At 35.5% G+C, this 20,151-nt stretch overlaps 2 protein-coding genes across 3 annotated transcripts in view; one reads left to right on the top strand and one right to left on the bottom strand.

Annotated features, from left to right (window-relative positions):
* LOC121371282 (dynein heavy chain 6, axonemal-like) overlaps positions 1-14,977 on the top strand; it is a 118,716-nt gene extending 103,739 nt beyond the window's left edge. For both annotated transcript variants that reach the window (XM_041497060.1, XM_041497059.1), the window contains 8 exons: positions 3,212-3,409; positions 3,705-3,898; positions 4,461-4,657; positions 6,768-6,979; positions 8,010-8,256; positions 9,074-9,231; positions 10,679-10,825; positions 11,602-14,977. In XM_041497060.1, coding sequence (XP_041352994.1) covers positions 3,212-3,409; positions 3,705-3,898; positions 4,461-4,657; positions 6,768-6,979; positions 8,010-8,256; positions 9,074-9,231; positions 10,679-10,825; positions 11,602-11,850 — 1,602 coding nt within the window. In that variant the 3' untranslated portion in view covers positions 11,851-14,977. The remainder of the gene's footprint in view (positions 1-3,211; positions 3,410-3,704; positions 3,899-4,460; positions 4,658-6,767; positions 6,980-8,009; positions 8,257-9,073; positions 9,232-10,678; positions 10,826-11,601) is intronic.
* An 803-nt stretch (positions 14,978-15,780) lies between these two features.
* Positions 15,781-20,151, bottom strand: part of LOC121370039 (regulator of G-protein signaling 22-like) — a gene marked incomplete at its 5' end in the record, with an annotated part of 41,225 nt that continues 36,854 nt past the window's right edge. Inside the window, one exon of the mRNA XM_041495137.1 lies at positions 15,781-19,709. Coding sequence (XP_041351071.1) covers positions 19,596-19,709 — 114 coding nt within the window. The remainder of the gene's footprint in view (positions 19,710-20,151) is intronic.

Here is a 20,151-nt window from a genome sequence, read left to right as displayed (position 1 = left end):
CTGTGGGTTGTAACCACCTCTATTCTCTACAGTTGGTAAGATTTCATTTAGCTCTGCTATATTTGACCATGGCTGTGGGTTGTAACCACCTCTATTCTCTACAGTTGGTAAGGTTTTATTTCACACTGCTGTATTTGACTGTGACTGTGGGTTGTAACCACCTCTATTCTCTACAGTTGGTAAGGTTTTATTTCACACTGCTGTATTTGACCATGGCTGTGGGTTGTAACCACCTCTATTCTCTACAGTTGGTAAGGTTTTATTTCACACTGCTGTATTTGACCGTGACTGTGGGTTGTAACCACCTCTATTCTCTACAGTTGGTAAGGTTTTATTTCACACTGCTGTATTTGACCGTGACTGTGGGTTGTAACCACCTCTATTCTCTACAGTTGGTAAGGTTTTATTTCACACTGCTGTATTTGACTGTGACTGTGGGTTGTAACCACCTCTATTCTCTACAGTTGGTAAGGTTTCATTTCACACTGCTGTATTTGACTGTGACTGTGGGTTGTAACCACCTCTATTCTCTACAGTTGGTAAGGTTTCATTTCACACTGCTGTATTTGACTGTGACTGTGGGTTGTAACCACCTCTATTCTCTACAGTTGGTAAGGTTTTATTTCACACTGCTGTATTTGACTGTGACTGTGGGTTGTAACCACCTCTATTCTCTACAGTTGGTAAGATTTCATTTAGCACTCCTGTATTTGACTGTGACTGTGGGTTGTAACCACCTCTATTCTCTACAGTTGGTAAGGTTTTATTTCACACTGCTGTATTTGACTGTGACTGTGGGTTGTAACCACCTCTATTCTCTACAGTTGGTAAGGTTTCATTTCACACTGCTGTATTTGACTGTGACTGTGGGTTGTAACCACCTCTATTCTCTACAGTTGGTAAGATTTCATTTAGCACTGCTGTATTTGACTGTGACTGTGGGTTGTAATCACCTCTATTCTCTACAGTTGGTAAGGTTTCATTTAGCACTGCTGTATTTGACTGTGACTGTGGGTTGTAACCACCTCTATTCTCTACAGTTGGTAAGGTTTCATTTCACACTGCTGTATTTGACTGTGACTGTGGGTTGTAACCACCTCTATTCTCTACAGTTGGTAAGGTTTTATTTCACACTGCTGTATTTGACTGTGACTGTGGGTTGTAACCACCTCTATTCTCTACAGTTGGTAAGGTTTCATTTCACACTGCTGTATTTGACTGTGACTGTGGGTTGTAACCACCTCTATTCTCTACAGTTGGTAAGGTTTCATTTCACACTGCTGTATTTGACTGTGACTGTGGGTTGTAACCACCTCTATTCTCTACAGTTGGTAAGGTTTTATTTCACACTGCTGTATTTGACTGTGACTGTGGGTTGTAACCACCTCTATTCTCTACAGTTGGTAAGGTTTCATTTCACACTGCTGTATTTGACTGTGACTGTGGGTTGTAACCACCTCTATTCTCTACAGTTGGTAAGATTTCATTTAGCTCTGCTATATTTGACCATGGCTGTGGGTTGTAACCACCTCTATTCTCTACAGTTGGTAAGGTTTCATTTCACACTGCTGTATTTGACTGTGACTGTGGGTTGTAACCACCTCTATTCTCTACAGTTGGTAAGGTTTCATTTCACACTGCTGTATTTGACTGTGACTGTGGGTTGTAACCACCTCTATTCTCTACAGTTGGTAAGGTTTTATTTCACACTGCTGTATTTGACTGTGACTGTGGGTTGTAACCACCTCTATTCTCTACAGTTGGTAAGGTTTCATTTCACACTGCTGTATTTGACTGTGACTGTGGGTTGTAACCACCTCTATTCTCTACAGTTGGTAAGATTTCATTTAGCTCTGCTATATTTGACCATGGCTGTGGGTTGTAACCACCTCTATTCTCTACAGTTGGTAAGGTTTCATTTCACACTGCTGTATTTGACTGTGACTGTGGGTTGTAACCACCTCTATTCTCTACAGTTGGTAAGGTTTCATTTCACACTGCTGTATTTGACTGTGACTGTGGGTTGTAACCACCTCTATTCTCTACAGTTGGTAAGGTTTTATTTCACACTGCTGTATTTGACTGTGACTGTGGGTTGTAACCACCTCTATTCTCTACAGTTGGTAAGGTTTCATTTCACACTGCTGTATTTGACTGTGACTGTGGGTTGTAACCACCTCTATTCTCTACAGTTGGTAAGGTTTCATTTCACACTGCTGTATTTGACTGTGACTGTGGGTTGTAACCACCTCTATTCTCTACAGTTGGTAAGGTTTCATTTCACACTGCTGTATTTGACTGTGACTGTGGGTTGTAACCACCTCTATTCTCTACAGTTGGTAAGATTTCATTTAGCACTCCTGTATTTGACTGTGACTGTGGGTTGTAACCACCTCTATTCTCTACAGTTGGTAAGATTTCATTTAGCACTGCTATATTTGACTGTGACTGTGGGTTGTAACCACCTCTATTCTCTACAGTTGGTAAGATTTCATTTAGCACTGCTATATTTGACCATGACTGTGGGTTGTAACCACCTCTATTCTCTACAGTTGGTAAGGTTTCATTTAGCACTGCTATATTTGACCATGACTGTGGGTTGTAACCACCTCTATTCTCTACAGTTGGTAAGATTTCATTTAGCACTGCTTTATTTGACCATGACTGTGGGTTGTAACCACCTCTATTCTCTACAGTTGGTAAGGTTTTATTTCACACTGCTGTATTTGACTGTGACTGTGGGTTGTAACCACCTCTATTCTCTACAGTTGGTAAGGTTTCATTTAGCACTGCTATATTTGACCGTGACTGGGGGTTGTAACCACCTCTATTCTCTACAGTTGGTAAGATTTCATTTAGCACTGCTATATTTGACCATGACTGTGGGTTGTAACCACCTCTATTCTCTACAGTTGGTAAGATTTCATTTAGCACTGCTATATTTGACCATGACTGTGGGTTGTAACCACCTCTATTCTCTACAGTTGGTAAGGTTTCATTTAGCACTCCTGTATTTGACCATGACTGTGGGTTGTAACCACCTCTATTCTCTACAGTTGGTAAGGTTTCATTTCACACTGCTGTATTTGACCTTGATAGTGTAGACCATAAACCACCTCTATTCTCTATTTTGTGCTCCAGTTGTTAAGGTTTTATTTCTTACTACATATTTGACCATAAGAGAACTTCAGATTGAGTTTTCTGTATTCAGGTTTCACTCTTGAAACTCCAAATGTTGCTGGAAGAACAGGACACTGTACCGTGGACAGCACTCCGTTACCTGACAGGGGAGGTAACTTTTGGTGGTCGTGTCACAGATGACTGGGACAGGCGATGTCTTCTCAGTATGCTTGGAAGGTTTTACTGTGAGAACATTCTCAAGGAAGATCATACTTTCTCAGCAGATGGAGTAAGTAATCATTTGATATTTAACATCCTTGTATAATACTTCAGTTTTAAAGGACAGTGCTTTATGTAGTCTGGAACACCAAGCACATCCTTGTTTTAAATTGGGGTAGTATCAAATTTTAAATCGGTAAATATATGCCAGCAAGAAATTGCAAATCATTTCTGAGCTTTGAAAAAGTTCTTAAAAATAGATTAATTTAATATTGTTTACCTCAGTTCAACTGTACATGTTTAATTTTAAAAAATTTTTTAAAGTGAATAATGTTTTGACATGTTACTGGTGAATTTGTTTTCAGCAATATAAGCCCATTCCAGACACCTACACCTTGTCTGATGTGATTAAGTACGTTGAAGAACTTCCCAACTATGAATACCCTGACATGCTGGGTATGACGGATAATGCTGAGAAGACATGTCGGGAAATCCAGGCTGGTGAATTTATTGACATCATTGTCAGTGTTCAGCCACGCATCTATGTTGGACTCACAGGGTAAATACACATTGAATTTTATAGTTTTAAATAGTAAACCACATTGCATATTACATTAAGACTATAAATAAAATGTTTAAAATTTAGCTGTATTGCAGTCTGTTTCTTTGGTGCAACTGGTATAACAAAGGCTGTGGCATGTGCTATCCTACTGTAGCAGGTTTCCTGTCTACGACTATATATCACAATTACTAAATATTTGACGTTCGGTAGCCGATGATTAATACATCAATGTGCTCTTGTGGTGTCAATAAACAAAACAAACAAACTTTATATGAAATGGGTTTTTTCAGGGTTTTTTAATATATTAACTAAAATATTTCGGGATTATTCGACAGATCGTATTTTAATAGTGCTAAAGACTTGTAGTCAACCCTGTATTCAGTTGATTCAAGCACTCTGTGGTGTTATGAAATACTCACTAGCCTTTTTTTATGTGCATAATGTTAAATGAATATAATATAGCAGGAACGTGTCAAGTTGTAGCGAGTGCCCATAAAGAAAACCTATATATAGAACACAGGCCAGCTGTACATAAAATTGTTGCTTGTTAAAATTTCAGATCTCAGAAGAGTAACGATGAAATTGTGTTGGACATATGTACGGACATTGATAAACATCTGCCCAAGAGTATTGAAGAAACTGATGACGCAGACACCGCAAACAAAGGGACTCGGCTGCTGCCACGCTATTCTTTGAAGAGTCTCATTCTGAAGGAGAGTTCTACTGATCTAAGGATCAAGCAGAAGGATAGACTAAGTGAGGATTATTTTTACTATATTAATTACTGGGCATTGCATCCTTTTAATGAATCCACTGAGTTATTTCGCAAATCATTTTGTTTTTAAAAATCTGGGAAATTTTGCAAGGTCTTGATATGAAAAGTGGGGGGCTTACTGTGAGCTTTTTCAGTTTTTGGGTGGCATTAAAATCCTGAAAAAAAATCTAGACGGTGTTTTTTTTATCCAAGAACTACTTCTACAAACTGGGTATTAAAAAAACAGTAATATATCTGTGAGGAGGTTTAACTGAAGACTGTATGTTGCTAATCAAAACAGGATTCTGTCATTCATTTTTATAATTATATCCCAGTTAATTACCTTCTCTTAAATTGTCTTGACAATGCAAGGTGAAAACTACTACAGCCAGGTACATAAGCAAACTGTTTAGTTTCCTGTAGTAATTTGTATATATATATATATACTCTTCAAAAAAAGAAACGCAAAAGGGTACAAATGGGTTATAACTCCGATTTTATGTTTCCTACCGGTTCATGCTTTGTGAATATAAGGTCATTGCATGTCCCAAACACATTCCCACGGTTACATTCGATAAAACGCAGATACTGTACAATAAAGTTCCAAAATGTGAATATTCGCAAAAACGCAGCCACGTGCAAACCATGTCACCACTGCACGTGCGTTGTCTGCACGTGCAACATGAACACCGACAGTATAAAAGTGCAGGGTGTTCGCTTGCCTGGCCTCTGTATCTGGCCGACAGTTGACAATCCAGGACATGCCACGTCTCAGTGAACCGCAGAGAAACAATGCCATCAGCCGACTAGACGCAGGCGAATCCAGAACGGCCGTTGCCAGGGCATTCCATGTGTCCCCAAGCACCATCTCCAGACTGTGGGACCGTTACCAGCAACATGGATCAACACGTGACCTCCCTAGATCCGATCGACCACGGGTCACTACCCCCGGGCAGGACCGCTACATCCGGGTACACCACCTTCGGGAACGATTGACTACTGCCACCTCCACAGCCGCAGCAATACCAGGTTTGCGCAGGATATCCGACCAGACCGTACGGAACTGCCTACGTGAGGTAGGAATTCGTGCCAGACGTCCAGTTCGAGGTGTCATCTTAACACCACAACACCGTCGACTCCGACTGCAGTGGTGCCAGATTCATCGACAATGGCCTCAACTGCGATGGAGACAGGTGTGGTTCAGTGACGAGTCCCGATTTCTGCTCCGACGTCATGATGGAAGATGTCGCGTGTATAGGCATCGTGGTGAACGTTATGCGGCAAACTGCGTGCAGGAAGTGGACAGATTCGGCGGGGGTAGTGTCATGGTGTGGGCAGCCATCTCACACACTGGCAGAACTGACCTGGTCCACGTGCAGGGCAACCTGAATGCACAGGGCTACATTGACCAGATCCTCCGGCCACACATCGTTCCAGTTATGGCCAACGCCAACGCAGTGTTCCAACATGACAACGCCAGGCCTCACACAGCACGTCTCACAACGGTTTTCCTACAGAACAACAACATTAATGTCCTTCCTTGGCCATCGATATCACCGGATTTGAACCCAATTGAGCATCTATGGGACGAGTTGGACTGACGCCTCCGACAGCGACAACCACAGCCCCAGACCCTGCCCGAGCTGGCAGCAGCCTTGCAGGCCGAGTGGGCCACCATCCCCCGGGACATCATCCGTACTCTGGTTGCTTCAATGGGCAGGCGGGGGCAGGCGGTGCCAGGCAGTTGTCAACACACGCGGAGGCCACACCCGGTATTGACTCCAGATGACCTTGACCTTGGTGGTGTGTCCTATCACTTACTCACAATGGACTAGAGTGAATTGTGAACAATCCTGCAACATTTGGTAATTATCGGACTCACCATTCAATAATTAAATCAATTCTCCAAATGTTACGACAATGTGGTTTTGCGTTTCTTCTTTTGAAGAGTATATATATATATTCTTTCTATGCAAGCCAAGCAGGAAGGGAAATAGAAAATGGTTAAAAATTAAAAACTGAAAGCTAAATCACAATCCTAAGATAATACTTTAAAAAAATCAAATGTTATTTGTCTGCATAACAGTTCTAAATGTTACTGTTTAATTATAGTGTTGGAAGAAGCCACAGATTCCGTGCTGGGCAACTCTGCCTTGATTACAGTGCTTCGTCAGGAAATCGATCGCTTCAACAATCTGCTACATATCATCCACAAGTCTTTGTCCGAGCTAACACAGGCAGTTAAGGGGGAGATAATCATGTCTGATCTTTTGGAAGATGCATACAAGGCCTTGCTCACTCAAAGGGTTCCAGCTCAGTGGAAGGTAATTTTTTTAATTCATGTATGTAGAAAAATGTTTCAGTGATCGTCTTTATTAACCTTTAGACTACTAGATTAATTTTTGACAAAAACCACGTTGAGTGGGTACAAGTTTATAATTTTTACTCACATATATTCACTTTAATGTTTTATAAATACATAAAATATTTAAATCGGTAAGTATTATTTTCGTGGGTTTTTCTAATTTATATGACATTTTAGATCAGTTAATGTTGATTAAAATTAGGCATTTACTTACAGGCATTTGTGGCCAGCTGTCCAGTATTTATGTCCATTATTCCTGATAACAGTGGTTTTCTGACCAGAATTAAAAAAAAAAACAATCTACAATTCATATCTCAATATTTGGTGATTTTCGTTGTTGGTAAAACGATCAAACGTATTATCAAATTTGCTATTGCAATAAGCTATCGATTCCTAAAAAATGTATGCAACGTGCCACCATTGTTGTCAAGCGAAAATACTTGCCGAAAACCAAAATTCCAAGGTATTTTTCATTGAAAAACGGAAACCTAAGGCAGCCATAGTGTCAGTAAGTGTTTCCTGTTTTGTATTTCCGGTATTTGCAGCGAGTGCCGTGTGCAAAACAGTGGGAAATATGAATTGGGGAATGTATTGTATGTCGACTGGCATGACGTCGGGTGAGATATCTCGCCTGCAGTAGTCAGAAGGTTAATGATTTGTGTTCTGTTTTGAAATTGGTTATGCATTAATATATATTTTCTTTATTTTGTATTATTGTTATGGGTTTCAGATGTATTGTTGTTGTTACACATCAAAATAGTTAGTGTTAATCCAGAACCATTTATTGTGGTGATATACTTATAACAATTTAATTTTGTGATATACTTATAAGAGTTTCATCTTTAAATACTGATGAATAAAATGAAGTACAGGAATAGCCTAGATGAAAGGAAAAAATGGTTTTCTTTTTTCGCAAATCATAAATTAGCAGCATAAATTTGTGGCCTGTTTTCTTTAAATAACCTTGTGAATCACTTGACACTGTTTAGATGGTGGCCTATGAATCTCGAAAGCCCCTGGCGTCGTGGGTCAGGGATCTGGTAAACCGTGTGGACTTCTTCTCGCTGTGGGCCGAGCTCATCACGGGATCCATAGAGAGGAAGTTCAAGGCTCTCAGTAACGTCAATAAGCCTGCATCACAGACACAGACGGCCACCTCGCCTGACGACGAACTCGAGGATACCTATCCAATTCAGCCACACAGTTTCTGGCTTCCAGGATTTTTCTTTCCACAAGGTTAGTTCAATTTGGAGTCCATCCAAGCATTTTCTTTCCACAAGTTTAGTTCAACTTGAAGTAAAATTTTAGAGTGCAATACAGTTATATGCCAGTGTGCATAAACAGACCATAAATAATCCTAGCTGTTATTAGCTGTAAGTATCGGTCTTCGGCATTCTAATTGCCATTCATATCCTTTGTTTGATTGTCATGACTAAATGGGCTGTCAGGTTCAGGAGTTTATTTGGCAGTTATATGTTTACATATATATCAAGTTTTTACCTTTCTATGACACCCAATAGCCGATGTGTATTTTTGTACTGGAGATTCATTAAACATTCATTCATTCATTCATTTATATATATATATTTCATGGATAAAATTACATAATTAAGGAAGATGGATTATGACAGACAAAAGAAAATTATTGTACAATTTGTACTTATGAGAATTGCTTTTGTGTGTACATTTATATTTACATTTAAAACTAGGCAAACAATGTGTTGTGAAATTGGTCTCAGATCAGCACCGATTCCCACAGTTTAGTGAACAGGTTTGCATCCTCAGTATTGGTCTAAAGTTTGACTTGATTATGTTTGTTGTTAAGTTTACAGAAAGTCAAATATGTGCTAAGTAGTACCTGTCTTATGTAGCAACCTTCTTATTCTCCAAACAGTTAGCACTAAATTATGAAAAGTATTTTGTCCTTAGTTGTGTGTAACTTTCATAAGCAACCATGTATATTTAATAAATGACAATAAATGTATTGGCAATTTAACCATGTGCACACATATCATACTTTGTCAGCTATATAATTATGTCAATTGATACACAGGTTTTCTCACTGCTGTGTCTCAGAATCATGCCAGAAAGCAGAACATCTCGGTTGACTCTTTGACCTTTGAATATATTGTCCAGCCAGTGAAAACAAATCTTGAAGAGGATCCTTTAAAATATTCTCAAAATCTCAAAATCAAGGAGGCAGCATTTACTGTGAGTTTTAGCAACAGAACAAAAGTTGTTTTTATGCAAAGCCATGCATATACATCCATATATATTAATTAATTTCTGTTCAATCAATTTTGCTAAATGTATACTTTTCATGGGACTACAATGATTACTTGAAACTTTCCTCATATTGCAACCTTATTTTTACAAATCTGTATTTTTAGATTACCATATATCGCTGTGTATTAGCCGACTCCATGCATTAGCCGACCCCCTAGTTTCACCCTCCAAATCGGCTTTAAAATTATAGACCTTGTATATAAGCCGACCCCCCTATATAAAACTAACCAAGTCAGATGTCTGTGTGGTCTACAAAATGACAAAGTACATCTGCTTTCAAACGTCATTTGTCACAGCAAACTTATCCGGAAGCAGTAGCCTATTTCTATTTATAGAAACGGTGTCCGGTTAATTTATTTCTCGTAAAATATAAGTACCAAGATAGCGAAATATACCTAAACATTCTTGATTGCAGCCACACGTTAAAAACACAGTGACTGTTTGCATTGTTGATTGTGCTAATCGGTCTTTTCATTACTAGTCGGCTATACCCTACCATACCCAACCACCCGTGTCGATTAATCCCAAGCCGACAAACAAAACAAATGAAGCTGGAACAATTAACATGTTCACCGGTTTAGTAAGCAGTTTTGTAATGACATGTGACCTGCGAAGTTTTCCGAAATTGTTTTGATCGGTCACCATTTATTGTTGTTTAAACAGATAAATATTACTAAATAACTTTTAAACACCAACATTTATTAAAGATGAACATATATATACAATTTTAATATCTTTTATTTGTAATAGCTTGTGTTAAAATGCAATATTAAAATTTTATTAAAGCGGAAATGCAGAGCACAATAATGACAATAGATCGAGTCGAGCCCTGACGTCACTATTCTAACTTTACATTTCCAATAAAATGTTGACTCCTTAGATAAGCCGACCCCAGCCTTTGACTTGATAATTTTTGTATCAAAAAGTCGGCTAATACACAGCGATATACGGTAGTACCTTTGATGACCATCTGTATTTCATTTGCACATTACTGTTTGACATCATTTAAGAGACCAGTTAATTTCAGTGTCACATCAGTTCAGGTCTTGCTAACAGCATTATTGGGGCTACGTTTTTCAAACATGTTTGAGATGAATTAAGCATTTTTAGTTTTTAACAAAATAGTTTTTAATGATCAGAGGAAACTTTTTAATACTTTTTTAATGCCGTGAAACAAATTTATGCACATTTTCACATTAGCCTTTCTAATTACTTTGCATGGTCTTAATTTATTGCATACTACAAAGTAGTCTGAATTTTGACATGACTGTATTCTAAAAGCAGACCTTTTTTCTATCTTATGTGAGCAATGTTTTACGGTAACAGAATTGAAATACTTTGTATTAATCTGTTTGACTATTTATTGGTTCAGTCTAACCATGGCCCAGAAGATGGTGTGCTTATTTTTGGTCTTTTCCTGGATGGAGCCCGATGGGATCCCACCACTTACTCCCTGCAGGATCTGCAACCCGGTCACAGATTCTGCTGTCTCCCGGAAATACACTTCATGCCTGTACAGGTAATTCATCTTAGAGTGGGTTGCAGTCACTTAGAATCCCTTCTCTGTAACTATATCTACACATATTTTCATATCACATACCAGCAGACGGTCACTCATCTACATTGTAAGCACTGGCAGAGAAAGAAAACTGTTTTAATAATACAAATTTTATTAACATAAGGGGTTATTGGGGGGGGAGGTGGGGGGTAATGTCAGGAAGAGTCCATTTGTCCTTTTACCCCTCTCCCCCAATTGTAACCTTTCATCCTTATTCCCTCTGTATAAATTCATCATTATGTTTTCATTCTGAAGCCCATTTTTGGATTTTAAAGTCATTTGTCTTAAAAGTTTGTCTTTCTACATGTGTATGAAAGAATTTAAACCTGTTGCTGATTAAACATAATTATATTGGTGGAAGTTACATTTCCCTTGTCTTTGAATCCCTGGTCAAATCTCAATTATTTGGTTATTTTAAAAAGTACATCTTTATGTGATTGGAATCAGTTGTTAGGATTTGCAGATGTCTTTGATGATCTGTTGTTTGGATTTCAGAAAAAAACTATTGGTCAGTTTTATAGTAAAGTGGTGAATTTTGTTGATAAAATATCTGGTAAAATCTAGGTTACAAAAATTAGGATTTGACAGCTTTTAAAACTTTAGTTCTGAAACAATCCTGTCACTGAATTTGTGCCAACTACATCTGTGAAGCAAAGATAGATAATAATTAGAATTAAAATTAAAAATTAAAACCCCCAGAAGAATACTTAAACATTTTATTGCAATTAATCTTGTAGATTCAAATTCCATCTTCTGTTGAGAAATCTGGCAGCAAAACGGAACAAGATGATGACCAATTGAAAGCCAAAGGTAAAGAATCTCAGACGTATGAATGTCCTCTGTATCGTACGTCCACTAGAGCTGGGACGCTGTCCTCCACTGGACACTCTACCAACTTTGTCTCGTCTGTTGACCTGCCGTCTGTTCAACCACCAGACTTCTGGGTGTTACGAGGAGCGGCCATGCTCTGTCAGCTGGACCAATAAACTTCTACATCAGACTCTGTGCTGTAAACCACCTTAGGGACATACTGCTGAACCTGCTGTAAATGAAAGGTCGGCCATTTCCATTCTGCATATAATCCATGTTTACATTCAAATTTGTGTTGCTGTAAACCACTTATGCATACCACTGAACCTGCTGTCAGCCATTTCCATCCTACAATTAAACCACGTACTGAAAATTATGAAAGATTAGGTTTTTTAAAATTTGATGAAGACCAGATTTAATATTTAGAGAGGTAATTTTATTAGTGATCATGATAATTGATAAGATAGTTATTCATACAAAATACAGTAACTCAAAATGATGATGATGAAATATTATCTATTTGTACGGTCTCAGTAAAAGTGTGGTTTTTCTCACTGTGTTATGCTCACAGATATTTTATAGTTTACTGTATTTTGAAAGACTACCTACCTGTTTATAAAGGGCAGTTTTAGCAGAACACTTGAATTAACTTTATTCATGAGTTTCACTAATTTTTACTGATGGGTTGCTAAATATATATTTTTAAATGTTTAGATAAAATGTTTAGTTAATGTGTGAAAAATTAAAGTGAGTCCATTGAGTATTAATATAATTTCACTTATACTTCAATGCTTTCTTTACTGTAGTGTTATACTTATGTGACATATAAATCATTGGTTTGTGCTTTTTCATTGAAATGTGACAGGACAAAAACATTTGTAATATATGTGTGTATAGTAAATAATATATTACATGAATGTATGATTAAAAACTGTGACTTTTTATCAGAATTAAAAAAATAGTATTATCTGAAAGTGAGTATTTATCAGAATCCAGATGTTTATAAAATATAGACAAAATAAGGTAACAGCAAAAATGTAAAATATGTTGTTATTTGTTTATTTATAAGAAATATATATAAAATATATTATGTATTTGTTTATTTACAAGAAATGCATATAAAATATTATGAATATTGTTTGATATCTTTATTATAATCATCCGTCCAATGTTGGTTTGCTGTTATTTGATACTGCTGAACTATATTTGATTAAAATGTCATCATATTATTGTACATAAAACCTTTACAATAAACTTTTCATGCTTTGTTTTATTAACATGCTCATTTTAACCATGTGGATAATTCAGAGGAAAACACTGTAATAAGTTGTACATTTTGTATACCATAGTACACTACAAGACATAATATTAGTTACCTTGTATTATTTACAAAGCAGTATTGTTGAAGTTTTATTATGTACCAGTTTCAGATTTTATGATGGATGAAGAGTCTCAAATAATCTTTAAGAAAAGGTTTATTGATTGTAGTACCATCTAAAAGAAAAGGTTTATTGATTGTAGTACCATCTAAAAGAAAAGGTTTATTGATTGTAGTACCATCTAAAAGAAAAGGTTGATTGATTGTAGTACCATCTAAAAGAAAAGGTTGATTGATTGTAGTACCATCTAAAAGAAAAGGTTGATTGATTGTAGTACCATCTAAAAGAAACAATCCCAGATATTTTAGAAGAAATAAGGGTAGCAAATGAAGAATATAGTCCAACAATGACTTGCCCTGTAGATTTTCTTTTAATATTCTTGTGAATCTAGTTTTATATATAGTTTTTAAATTTTGGCACATCTTTAAGTGGTAAACAAAATACTGAGTTTTAAATGGATTTCTTTTGGGGTTTTTTTTTTTTTTTTTTTTTTTTTAATTGTACATGCAAAGCCTGTGGACAAACCGTTATTATTCACCACCTATGACTAACATCTTATTTCTGGCATTTTTCATATTCACTACTTAACGTGTATTCTGTAATATATGTTTTAAAAGAGAATATGCAGTATGTATATACCAGAGTCTTTGAAAATAATTGATCATAATTGCTACTCTCAAAATCTTTGTCAGTCTCCATTCTGATTTCAGCAATAAAAAATATTAATGTTAATAACATTACCAAAAAAATACCACTGTGATACTTAATTGTGATTGTGCATACAGCATTATTTGTCTTGCCAAATACTAATACATGTATTAATATTTTTGTATATTTTTACAATTGTTGATTTCTTTTTGTGTTTTGTTTTTACAGTAGAATTGTTCAAACTATATTGCCTTAGTGACAAAACTGTTTTTACAGTAGAATTGTTCAAACTATATTGCCTTAGTGACAAAACATTTATATTAATATATTAACAAGACTAGCTTTAATGGAGCAGATTATATGAATCATTCCCTTGCCATGTGGTAACTAGTTGTACTTAAGTATAACCAATCAAATTAAGGTATCCATTTACAATATTTCAATTAATAACACCTACATTAATATCATATTATACCCATGAATAAACACTTTATCAACTTACTATTATAATTCAACATTATTTTTCCATGTCTACAAAATAAAAATTAATTTAAGGCTTTGTTAATTACTTTAAATATTGGAAACCTTGGGACATTTTATTCTGTTAATTATGTGTATGCATTTCTAAATGACGCATCCAAGAATGAACAAATGAATGTAACTTTGTAAAAAAAAGTTATAAAAATAAATACAACTGTATTGAAGTGTATTCTGCTTTTAGATTATGGAACAAAGTTCGAAGTAACTTTCAAAGTATTGACTGCACTGAAAAAAACATTGTTTAATATGCAATTTATAATGCACATTTACATAGGTTGAAAGTTAAAACAATAGATGCAGAATGACAGTTTTAATAATAAAGTACATGCCTTAATGTTTGATTAGGCTAAATGTTTCTGTCATTATTCATTGTTCCACATCATCTGTATTGATGGTTCCTTTTATTTTTACTAAAAATATCATTGTGTATAAAATTAATACGTTCAATGATTATCCACTCAAATTTCTTTTTTTCCTTTTTTTTTCCAATACTGCTGAATTTGGATTTGAGATACATATATATATATATATATATATATATATATATATATATATTGGATTATTATTATTATTATTATTATTTTAACATATTATTTGATCCATTTTGTTTACTTCCAGTTTCAGTTAAATAGATATGTGACATTATTTTTGTTTTCCCGGTACTTAAACTCTTTGTTCAATGTATGATTGAAATATATATATATATATGATTTGTACATAAAATTTATGATGACAACATCTTTTGAATTTTGTTTTCTTAGATTGACATTAGAAATATCTACCTGTAACCCACATCTCCATTGCCTAACGTCATTAAGAAAATTATTTACAGTACTAAATCCCAGTCCCTTTCTCTCCTTTGAATTCATCTCATTTCTTCCCGATCTGAGAGCTCCTCCTAGCTTTCAACTTCTTCCTCTGTCCAACTCTACATCCCAGTCCTTGTCTCTCCAACTGTAACATGTGCTTTTATCCATGCCACACACCTGGTATTTCCTCATCAGCTTTTAGCTGTGGGGGTATGACCACTTTGGGGAGGGTTCAGTAGTTACTTCTGGCATGGTCAAGAGGTACTTGTAACCACCTACTATGTACCGTAGTTGATTTTACTGGCGAAGTCAGTCATCAGTACAAATACCGATTAGCATTTGTATGAATTCTGTATTTTTATTGGCAGTGTCCATTAGTCAAATATTCATAGTGCATAATACTACCGACCATGCATTATAATTAAATTTTCTTCTGAACTGCATACAGTCTGAGCCAAATTGGTCTAGACTTGAGGGGTTTTCTCTGCTCAGGACATTATTTGTTTGCAGTCTGCTCACAATATTGCATTTGTTGAAGTGCAGAATTTTAAAGAGTTGTGGGTGTTATATCTTGTATTCCATAACCATATTTTTAAGCCAGTTGGCCAAAACCTGCTACAAATTCACTCAGATTTTCTATGTACAATTTGCAGATCAGTTATGTATGGCTAGAAAATGTTTGGTTTTTCCTGTTCTGTCCCATTAGATACAAACAACCAACGACACAGAATTAATAATTTTAGCTTTTATTGTTTTATATGTGCATGATTCAGATCATAGGTACAGAATGTGTCGAGGAAGGATGAAAAATTAAAATGTGCACAGTTAATTGTTTTTATGGGTGTGTAGAATCTTTGTTATTGTTACCAAAACATAAATTGCAGGGCAAGTAAGTTTGAAAGTTGACTTTAAATGATTTACAATATATATATAGTGCATAAGTTGGCTTTTTTTTTTTTTTTAAATAAAAATAACATGGACAACAAATGTGAAAAGAACTTCTGTTATAGTCATACTGTCTGGGTGGTGTTTTGGAGTGTGGTTTTTTTTTAATACACACATGCAGCATACCTATGATTGGAGCCATGCACAATATACATTATATAACAATTATATGGAGTAACTGTTGATAAATAAAATAAAATGGTCATTGCAATAAGACTGGCTTCTACATGAATAACAGTATAAGAAAGAAATATAAAGCAGTATTAAAAAAAAGAAGTCAAAACCTGAAATAAAAAAACGAATAAATAACTAATAAATATACAGAATCATATATAAGTTGTATTTACTTCTTATTTACTGCACAAGTTGATTGTGTGTAAGAATATATACTATGTTCAAGCTCACAATAAAAAGAGTGTTATAAATAAGAAATGAAAATGTGTAACTAGGTTCTCTATTTATTACATACACTTCTTGTCTTCATTTTAATTAAATATTGAAACCCACCGTTTGCCTTTCACAGCAAACAATATGAGGTCTGTTCAAAGAGTATCCAACCTTATTTTTTCTCTCTGTAACTAGTTGCAACAGAGAGGCGAAAGTGGGACAAATGCAGTAGCAGACCTTAATGCGTATGCATGATTTTCTGCAGCCTCGCCCAGTGAGTCAGTTTCTGCCAGGCAGCCGGTGTTCATGGTGGCAACGATGCTATGGGGGTTACACAAATTAAAGAATGGTTTAACCAGTTTAAAGATGGTCAAACTTTGGTTGACAGTGACCATCGTTCCGGTAAGCCGTCAACAAGCCGAAATCCACATGTCATTGACCAAGTGCGCAATTTCATAATGGAACACTGTCGGTTGACTGCCCAAGAAATTGCTAATAATGTTGAGATTAGCGAAGGTTCTGCACATGCCATTTTAACGAAATTTTGCGAAATTTCTTGGCCAAGCATGGAATTACTCAGGTTTGCCAGGCTCGCTACTCTCCAGACATGGCTCCTTGTCATTTTTGGCTGTTCCACAAGCTGAAGGTGCCACTGAAAGGGTCCCGATTTGAGAGCCAAGATGACATCATGAAGAACGCGACAGCGACCTGACAGCCATTCCAAAACAGGACTAACAGAAATGTTTCCAGCAATGGAAGGACTGCTGGACTAAGCGTGTGGAGTCGCAAGGGGCCTACTGCAAAGGAGATAGAGATGGAACCCAAAATTTAAGCTACTTTTTTTCCCAGGCCTAAGGTCGGATACTTTTTTAATAAACTTCGTAAAAGAGCTTTATTAATTTGAACACTGTAGGAAACTTTAACAATTACATAACATACAATCTGTCCACTGTTTTTACCCCCTTCTCCCATATAACATTTTGTAAGACCAAGACCCTCTAAATTACATAACACTCATCAACATCTCTCTTCTCTCACTGTAACCTAACGACCAATTTATATTGTTTGATTGATTGTTTGGTTTTAATAAATAAACAGAAACAATTGTAATAGAAAAACTGGCCATGACTGCCTGTATTTAATTTATGAATAAACTTGTTACATAACTCTTTAACGTGAACACTCTTTCCCCTAACGCCAGAGTATAAGTCAGGAAAAATTATTAAAAATATGTTGTGAAAAAAGAATTTCACTCAGTAAAATGTTTCAAAATGTAATTAATATTTTTTTACTTTGCCCAAACCATTCCAGATATTGTGAATAAAATATCAAAGTATGTATATATTATGAAGAAATTTAAGTATATCAAAGTGTGTATCAAAGTAACATAATTATGTACAGAAGATATAAAAGTTTGCATATAAAACATTATGTTAAAAAACAAAAACATTTGGTCTAGTGTTATCACAGTGATCATTCAATAAATACTTTTACTGGTCATAAAACATGGATTTCATTACCTGGTAACAAATATCAATACTGATGAGACTAAAAACAAATCTAGGCTGGATGAAAACTGTATTTGCAATCTTAACAATGTTTAGTTGCATTTAATGTCAATAACATTAATAAAACAATACTGAAAAATGCACTAAAATCAACATTCCAATGGCAAAACATTATGCCTTTATTTTGTGGCTAAACATGGTTTATAAAAACAGTGACATATATTACAGATCTATATGCATATATGGCATAATGAAATATATTATAAAAGGTTTTGGCATAGACTATTTTTTATTAATAATGGTGGTTTTCAAATATTACACTTCTGTGCAGAAAATATATGAGATTTCCCCAATGACATCCCAGCATAATAAACATCCTTAACCAGCCTACTTTGATCGACAAAAGTTTAAAATAAACAAGTGAAAAATAACCATCAGATAGAAATTTCATTTGGCTTGTTGTGAAGGAATCATAGTAAGAGCACTTTTGTTTTAACATGAATGTACATGATGTGATTCTTTGTGATACATAAAACTGGTTTCAATAGTATTCTACAAATCATTAACATACACACTGAAACATGACACAATGATGACAATGTAACAAATAGTTCATTATACAATAGGTTATCTACCCTGCATGTCTTTAGCATAAACCTGCATATTTATAATTTGCAAATTCATGTTGTTAATTCCTCTGACATGCAGAACTATATTGTTCTCTTTGATACAAGAACACACATTGATGGAAACCATTTTGGAGGAATATTACATAAAATTATAAAAGTTGAACTTGTACAACTTTCTACATCTGATGTAGGCGACAGATTTATACCATTATTATTAAAAACATTATCTTTAATTAACAGTTTTGTTAATGCAGACAACAATATTCTTTTCATTAAGATGCACTGTGTATATTGTGGAGAATAACAAGTTACAACTAAAACATGCACTGCACAGTCACCTCACAAAATATGGTACAGACATCTACTCTATGAATGTTGTAACCAGGTTCCATCACCTGAACATGTGCAAAAAACAACAAAAACAAGACAAACACAATCTTTCTTCTTATTATGACTTGAAATATGGAGTACTATACTAGCCTCACAATGTAATGCATCCTTGGATCAATTGTTCTGAGGTGTTTTTTCCTCACCCACAATTCCCAGTGTATCAAAAGTTGTGGTATGTGCTGTCCTGTCTATGGGAAGGTGCATATGACCTTTTTTCTGGTTGTTGGGAGTAGCCTGTGTGGTAGCAATATGTTTCTTCTCTTACCATCCTGATCAAGTGTCACAGTGATACACTGTTAATCATTCCTTTTATTTTCTATTTTCTTTTCATGTACAGTAAATATGATATTACAGGATCTAAGAAAAGAAACCTATCTCAAATTCATACATAAAAAGAACAATGAGGAGATGTTCTAAATTGGTAATTAAATTGGCATGAATATTGTTTTATGGCACAAAGCTGTGACTGAAGTCCAGCATTCTTATTTTTTGTCTTATATCTTTCAATAAGAGGAAATACATTCAACAGTAAATGTATTTTTACTCTTATCTCACAGTATTGTTACTATCACAGTATTTTATCAGTATCACAGTCTTTTCCATATCTCATATTATTTATATCACAGTATTCTCAGTATCAGTGATACTTTTATCTCATCAGATAATGTGGCACTATTGGTACGTTCTCAGCTAAACACTGATTTCCGAGTTTTCCGCAGATTGTCAATGCTGCCGGCCAACATACGACTGGGTCTGGTGTCAACTGCCGGTGTACCCACTGAGCTGTCATCACTCAAATCCTGAAACAAAATTTTCAAAAATCAAAAATTAATCTTTGCTAACATTTTGTCATTGTAGATTTTCAGAAAGAAACAAAATCATACTACAAACAGTGACTGCTTTTTAGCGATGTCATGAAAATAATTTCACTGATATACATATTGCTTATGAAACAGGTTACATGTTACGGTGACAGTTTGACCCTAGAGTTTTAACATGGTAGCATATTTGTCACTATTAAAGCAATTTTTTATAAATGAAATCGGACATTACAGTACTTACATTTTGTTGTTTAGAGTATCTATTTCTGTACATTTGAAGTGTTTATGATCATCAGGGTGTTTGTAATGCCATACCGGCCTCAGTGGTGCAGTGGTTAAGCCATCGGACTGCAGGCTGGTAGGTACAGGGTTTGCAGCTCGGTACCGGCTCCAACCCAGGGCGAGCTCTTAAAGGCTCAAT

Source organism: Gigantopelta aegis, chromosome 4 (assembly GCF_016097555.1).
Source record: "Gigantopelta aegis isolate Gae_Host chromosome 4, Gae_host_genome, whole genome shotgun sequence".
Lineage (NCBI taxonomy): Eukaryota > Metazoa > Mollusca > Gastropoda > Neomphalida > Peltospiridae > Gigantopelta > Gigantopelta aegis.
This window is presented reverse-complemented; position numbering and strand designations above follow the sequence as displayed.